We start from the raw sequence: 7,485 nt of genomic DNA on the forward strand, positions 1-7,485 counted from the left end.
GAATGCCCAACCTTCCTTCCGAGGAGTGGAACTTTCCCTAGAACAGCAAAAAAGAAGTAGGCTCTTGGAAGCCATTAAGCAAACTGTAAGATTATCTGTAAGAAAATAAAATGAAGTGCAATTCCATAAAAAGAAAAATCTCATCAAAAATGAATTCTGAGGTATATTTATGTAGATGACTATAGTAAAAGTTTAAAATAAAATGAGTACAAAGTATCCACTCTTCTTTGAAATCTCTTAACATCAAAAGAATAATCCATCTCTTATATAATGACACACATATACCGGCAATCAAAAATCACTTATAACCAAATGACAAATTGTTCCTCCCAACCCGCTCTGGAGCTTCCAAATCTGCCTGCTACCTGCATGGAATCTGAATTCTGTTTGATGTAATGTGAAAGTCACACTTGCAACCAAAAAAAATCTTTATCTTCATCTATATTTTGTGAAAACAAACTGAGGCAAACCTAAATTCCAGTTCACTTGGAAGGAAAAGGCATCTTTTCTTCCTGCTCTTGCTTCTCTGAACATGTTTATTAATCCCAAGGTACTTTTTGACCTCTTACCGACCATTCATCAATTTTCATCAGCCATAACCACTAGTCCCTGCAGTGCACCTCAGTGGGCTGACAGGAAAACTTGTAGAATCAGGTTTCCTAGGTTTGCACTTCTGAAGTCCCAGTCTATGCTTCAAAAATACAAAAAAATATATATGCTCCATTCAGTGTGGTGAATTTCCCTGGAGTATGTGTCTGCATTTACAATGGGCATTGTTAAAAATAAAACTCAAGTATAAAAACAGGGTCTAGGATATTGCAGTCTCAACAAGGAAGGCAAAAATAACCATAGGCAACATGTCTACATATTGAAATCCCTGCAGCCAGATGTTGCTGGGGTTTATCAAAATGCGATCTGATTAAGGGATTGTTGGGGAGGTTGTGCTATAAACCATGCTGCTGGTCATATGCACTCAAAATAGTTCCTACAACACTAAGAAACGGGAATTTAATGTTGGAAAGTATTTACAGTGCCACCAATCGAGTAACAGAGTGAAAATGGGAAAAAATATACAAACCAGTGCCAGCATGCTTCAGGGAGTAAGATGATTACATGAATTTAGCTGTTTATTAGTGCAGAGACATGCTGTAAGGATTCAACGGGATGAAGGCGAGGGTGGTTTAGAAACTCATTAGCTTCCAAAACGCAAAACTAAGAGTTTTCAAGAAAAAAAAAACGTTAAAATATGTATATAGAACTAAATTACAAATGTCTCTTTGATATTCTATATACAAAAAGCAGGGAAAATGGCTGTATATTTTTTAATGGAAAATACTAGGTTCAATCCCTGCACATGCATACCACTTAGGATAATGTCACTGATGCATGTTTGACAACTAAATTACAAAGCTCTGTGATATACTATGTATGAAGAGTGGCAATTATGGCCAATAAAATCAAGGGAAGAAAAAAAGTAATTAACACTAACATATCATTATGACTCACTAGCATATAAAACCTCATGCCTGCTCTAAATTGCCAGCAACTGGAAAATCCCAGATTCCTAAGGCTACAGACAATAGTTTCCAAACAATTGGAGCCATCAGAGTCTTTGAGGCTCTTCAGAGCTTTATTATTGCTTTCTTATATCAAAAGACCCAAAGCATGCAAATGACTTAAGAACCTGTTCTCCTCCTACCACCACCACCATCACCACAGAAAAAAAATGTAATCCCAAAGTTATGGACTATAGTAATTAGTTGTGGGTCCTAAACAAATTCAGATTCTACCCTGTAAACAAAGATAGTGATTATTTTTTTGTGATGAAGAGAACATAGAATTTGGAGACAAAAGACCTGAGTTCAAATTCCAGGTCAGGCATTTATTATGCCTGTAATTTGGGGCAAATCATTTATCCCCTGTCAAATGGAAATTATATAATGCCTACCTCCACAGAGTTGTTGTACACAAAAATGAAGGAAAATGAGTGCACAAACATTCCAACACTGGTGGAAAAAACAAACAAAAAGCACACACACACAAACAAACCATTGTACAAATGTTTCCACCATACTCTGAGTAGTCTCCATCAAAATTTAGCAGGTGGGAAGAGCACAAAGTTACTATACTGTAAAAATTTGAACACAATAAATGTGAATTTATCATTAGAGAAAGAATAACTATTGAAAAAAGAAGGACTATTTGAATTTAGAAAAACATAAGGAAACCTGAATTGAGTGAATTTTCTCATATAGGGAAAATCTGTCAGAAAATTTTTAGCAAAATAGTAAATCTGTCGTTACGCAGTAACCTAGATTCTAAAGACTTTTGTGGCCTTGGGATTGTATGTGAAAGCATTTGTTGTAGTTGTTACATGCCATCGAGTCGGATGTGACTCATACGACCCATCCTTGGGTTTCTGAGGCAGTATCACTACGGAAGTAGATTGCTCCATCTTCCTTCCGAGGAGTGGCTGGTGGGTTTGAACCGCCAGTCTTCTGGTTAGCAGTCAAGTGCCTTAGGCACTATGCTACCAGAGCTCCTACTCGAGGCTTACATTTGGAGACTCTAAATTGACTGAAATTAAAAGTAAAAGTAAAGATGTTTATTGGGCTACTGATAGCTAAATAAACGTGTTGTCAGAAGACTTGACTGTGGCTAATAATTATGTTCTTTTAATTTCATTATTGAAAAATTCAGGGCAGTAGATAACCTCCTAAACTCTTAAGGTTGCAACAAAGACACCATGGAAAGCTGGAAAATGACTGATCATCACAAAAATTTTCCTGATATAAGATATAAATGTACCCAGTGGGGAAATGCATTGAGAACCCTTTGTAAAGATCAACATGCCAAACAAATGAAAGATGTTATTAGAAAAATATGAAGAGCTCTTTAGAATCTTGTAGAATAAGCCAAGATATATGAGATGCATAAAATAAGGTATTCTACAAAAATGAAATAAGATAATAAGAAAATATTTATTATATCTCAATAAAACCAAAAAACTAAACCCACTGCCATTGAGTTGATTCCAACTTACAGTGACCCTAAAGAACATAGTAGAACTGCCCCCATAGGGTTTCCAAGGCTGTAAATCTTTACGGAAGCAGATTGCCTCATCTTTCTCCCGTGAAGCAGCTGGTGGCTTTGAACTGTCGACCTCTGGTTAGCAGCTGAACATTTCAACCATGACACCACCAGAGCTCCTCATATCTCAATACAAAATATAATAAATGAAGGAAAAAAATTAAAACTACAAAATAAATTCCTTCCTTGGCCTCACTGGCTATCCTTTGACCACCTTGGCTTTGATTTTCATGTCACTCAGTTACCCACACACACATCTTTGTTCATCTCTGGTCCCCTGCAGTAACTCCTGCTCTAAGTAATTACTGACCTTTCAAATTACTGTTTTTTTTTTCTGTTGTTTTTCTGAAATCACTAAACGGCTCAAGTAATCAGCTCATCAGTTACCCATTTCTGACATGGTTTCAGCATCTGAGACCTCTCACTCCAACCAGCTACCTCTTGAGTGTGAAATCCCACACACAGTAGTGAAGAATGCAAGGATGAGGCCTCGGTGCAACCCAGAGGGAAACACATTTGCAAAACCTACTCATAAGAGGCTGCTCTGCTTAAAATTCCATTGAATCTTGAGATTCCAGAGAGTCCTCTAGGCCCACAGGGTCCCCTAAGCTTGCCTGTGAGTTCATGGAAAGCTCAGGATTTTTTAATGCATTGTGAGCATTCATGAATTTCTGGAGGTATTTGGAGGTATACAGCCAGTGGTGTTTCAGGACATCTTCCATTTCATAGCACTTGGACTGCCTGGCATTCATTTTCCGGAAGCGCCTGAATAATTTGTTGCCTGACTCATTTCCTTCACTTGCCCATGCCCCAATGGAGCCATCCCTCTCAATAATTTCAGGAACATGAGCTAGGGTCTTATGAAAATAATTGGTGATTTTGCCCTCGTATCTATACTTGAACTTGGTGGAAAGGAGCTCAGCAAAACGCTGTGAGTTAAAACTGTACTGGCACAGAGATTCTGGGCACTCTTTGGCAGGGCATGATGATCGCCAAACAGGTTTCATCTTCAGATAAAGGTCCATCAGCTCCCTCAGAGCCTCGTGCCTCTCCTGAGAGGGAATTAATTCACAAACTGCTTCAACAGTCTCTATGGTCATGAGTTTCCTGGCAAAGTTGCCGTTCATCCTCATGATTGGTTTTAGGTTCATCTTCTTTCGGAGATGTTTATCTAATATGGCCTGCCATCTTTTCCTTTCCTCTTTGGAAGCATTGGGATTCTTATACACTTCACCTATCTCTAGCTGGAAAATCTTGTAAAACTCAGCTGCATTGCCAATGTCACAGTGAAGTGCATCTATGGAAGGGACTGTCTCAATGAAAGGTTTAGCTGAGACCCCTTTTACTCGATCCCGCAGTTCTTCCACAGACTCATTGTAAGGGTTGGAACGCCAGACCTCATAGCGCTCCAGGTTCTCAGCATGGCTTCTGGTGATGGAGTGGAGAACAAGATTTTGAGAGGCTTCCAGGCGAGTGGCATCACAAAGGGTACAGATGTAGACTGAGCCAGAAGCTTCAAGGCCTTCTACTTCCCGGACTAGTTTTTCATCATATCCAGTGCCCCTAAAGATGAACTTGAAAGTCCTGAGGATGCCTCCCATCTCAAGCATTAATTCACTGTTCTTCATGGCCTCCCTCTCTGCAATGAGAGGGCTCAGGATGGCTGTCAGAGTCTCATGGTCAGACTCATCTGCCAGCATAAGGCACAATGGCTTGCAACACAGTTCAGAGTTCGGCTTGGCTTCCTCAAACACCTTCACATTCTGTGAGCCATGTGCTATGGTAATATTCATGATTGTGAATGAAAAACGAACTGCCTTTTCTGGAACTGCTGGCCCACTCCCATGTTTCTCACTCACATCTCCCATTCCATCACAAGACTCCTTCACCACTACAGTGAAAGGGCCATTTAGGTAGTCATCAAGGTCTTGGGATTTCATGCCTTCCAAGATGTCTTCTTCCATGTCCATCAAAGCAGACACCAAAGCTGAGTCATAGCGGAATCTCTTTGCAATGGTGTCCACTGGGTAATCATCCACAGAGGAGGACAGTCCAGACAGCCCATCAATAATGCCAACATCAGTGCAGGAAGACACATTCTTCAGAGGTGGCTGCCACTCAAAGGGATGGTAGCCCGGCAAAAGGACCTTCTCAGCATTCCGAAGGGCATGCAAAGGCTGAAAAATCTGCCTCCCTGTGATGGCTTTCACAGTCCTGTACATCTTATGGTACTGGCTGCAGCTAAGGAAGGTGTTGACACGGATGGCCAAGCAGACAGCTGGCTGCAGGCCAGAACCCCGGCCTTGCATGATGGCCTCCAGCTCATCAGCTTGTCTGTGTTCATTTCTTGCCCTCAGTGCCAGCAGGAATAGGGTCAGGCACACAGACTTCACATCACCACCTTCTTCTTTGTCAGCAAAAGCCTTGACTTGCATCTTGAGCTCCCTCAGACGATGCTTCTGAGCTCTCCGGGTCAGGGACAGGAGATGCTGGCGGGGCCGGCCCCCTTTATTAACATGCACAAAAGTCTCTTTTGATGCTTTGTGGCTTGAAACATGATGGTTGTATTTTTCCAGGCTGATCTCTTCATTGCACTCTTTTGCTGGACATTTCACCATCAGGCAGTTTAAAATGCTCAGAAAGGACTTCACCGGACTCTCCAGGTCAGTAGGGAAGCAGGGATATTGACAAGAGGGACAATAGCTGCCCATGACTTTGAGGCATCTGAGAATGCAGATTCTGCAAAATACATGCTTACAATTGGTCTCCACGGGGTCAGCCAGAATGTGTTCACAAATCTGGCAGGAGATAGATTTCACAAAGTGCACTGGGTAGTCCACTGCAAGGAGCTCAGTGCTAAGGTGTATCTTACTGCAATTGGCAATCTTCTGCATGAATTCCTTGTTGCTGACTCTTGTCTGAGCTCTTCTCTTGCACTGGCAGGCTTGTCTCATTCTGTCAGCCACAGTTTTGAGTTTTTTGCTGAGCACTGGATTGGGTTGATGACTCTTCCTCTTGAGTCTTCGACGGGCAGCATAGCAGATGTCACAAGATGGTGTGTGGGGGTGCCACTCCATGGTTGCATTCCTGGGGAAGTAAACTTCACAAGGAGCACGGCTAAATTTCCTGTACATGATGCTCCAGCAGTTATGGCAGAACTCAGTGGGATGGATTGAGTCAACATCTGCCTTCACATCAATCCGGAAAACTCTGGCAATGAGGTCTGGCCAGGAAGTGACCCTCTTTTCCTTCTTTTGTAAAAGGCCTTGAGTTTTACCATCCACAGGCCCGTGGACTGGGTATCTCCTGTTGTGCTTATCAGTTTTAAAAGAATTTCCACAGATTCGGCAGAGATGTCGAAGGTTGGCTTGGTGGATTGCTTTGTCTCTTGCTTTCCCATTATCGCAGGATTTCTTCAAAAACTTAGAGTGGGTCTTTAGTGTTGGTTGAGTCAGGGCTGGCTTCTCACCATCATCTTTGTCCAGAACTGCTGGTGATTGCTCCAGAGAGGGTCTCCCCTCAGAGGAATCCTTCTTCTCCTTTTGAGCTTCTTCAGATGTCTTTTCAAAGGATCTCACCCTGAAAAGCTTAAACTTCCATTCTGAAAATTTAATATGTGGGTGCTGGATTTCATCTGGGGCAGAACTGAGTCCCAGGCTGGGTGACAGAGAGACAGCCATTCCAGCTGAGGGACCTGGAGAAAATGAAAAAAAGTCAGATTAGGGGAAAATCAGAGAATGTATGACAAGGAACCATTTTTTAAAATTAATTTCTAACTGATGCATTTTAGAAGTAATAAAAATGAAGGTATTTAGTTATTCATTGATTCATTCAAAGAGTTACTTATTAAACCTATTATTTTAAGACACTATGTTAGGTGATGACCATATAGCAGAAAATAGTCATTCTTTGTTTTTACAGCACTTATGGTCATTTACACCTTATATCACAGCTGTAAGGAATCTTAGTATGCACCACCATGGTTTGTTTTGTGTGTTGGCAAGGGGGAGAGGGAGGTTCTTTCCAAAATCTTAAGGTCTTTGGTGATAAAATCTTTAAAGAATGATCCATCTTTGTCTTCCTAAGGTTCCCATTACACATTAGGTACTCAAGAGTTGTGTGTAAATGCATGGATAGACTGCCTACTAAAACCAAAGAAAAGTCCTATTTTTCCACATAGTATTAGCCTCACTGTACTAGCTGGACAATATATTTCCCGCCTCTTAAAGCAGTCTTCTGGGAGGTTGGTTGTTTTCTTCCAAACGGGCCATAAAAGCCATGATAAAGCTAAAGAACCAAAGAAACTAATTACTAACTACTTCAAAGGATGAAGTGAATTTTGAGCTTTATGAATGCAAACTAATAATAAGTACCATGAATAGTAATTATGCTTAC

General features: G+C 41.0%; 1 protein-coding gene across 1 annotated transcript; it reads right to left on the minus strand.

Annotated features, from left to right (window-relative positions):
* Positions 1-3,638: 3,638 nt before the first annotated feature.
* On the minus strand, positions 3,639-6,770 carry RAG1 (recombination activating 1). Its single transcript, XM_007943247.1, has one exon. The coding sequence runs from the start codon at positions 6,768-6,770 to the stop codon at positions 3,639-3,641; it is 3,132 nt and encodes a 1,043-aa protein (XP_007941438.1).
* Between the last annotated feature and the right edge of the window lie 715 nt (positions 6,771-7,485).

Source organism: Orycteropus afer, unplaced genomic scaffold, assembly GCF_000298275.1.
Source record: "Orycteropus afer afer isolate SDZICR_OR568_19922 unplaced genomic scaffold, OryAfe1.0 scaffold00103, whole genome shotgun sequence".
Lineage (NCBI taxonomy): Eukaryota > Metazoa > Chordata > Mammalia > Tubulidentata > Orycteropodidae > Orycteropus > Orycteropus afer.

Bases quoted from the DNA above. Each gene is read 5' to 3' on its own strand.
- RAG1 (XM_007943247.1), bottom strand. From the start codon at position 6,770: ATGGCTGTCTCTCTGTCACCCAGCCTGGGACTCAGTTCTGCCCCAGAT.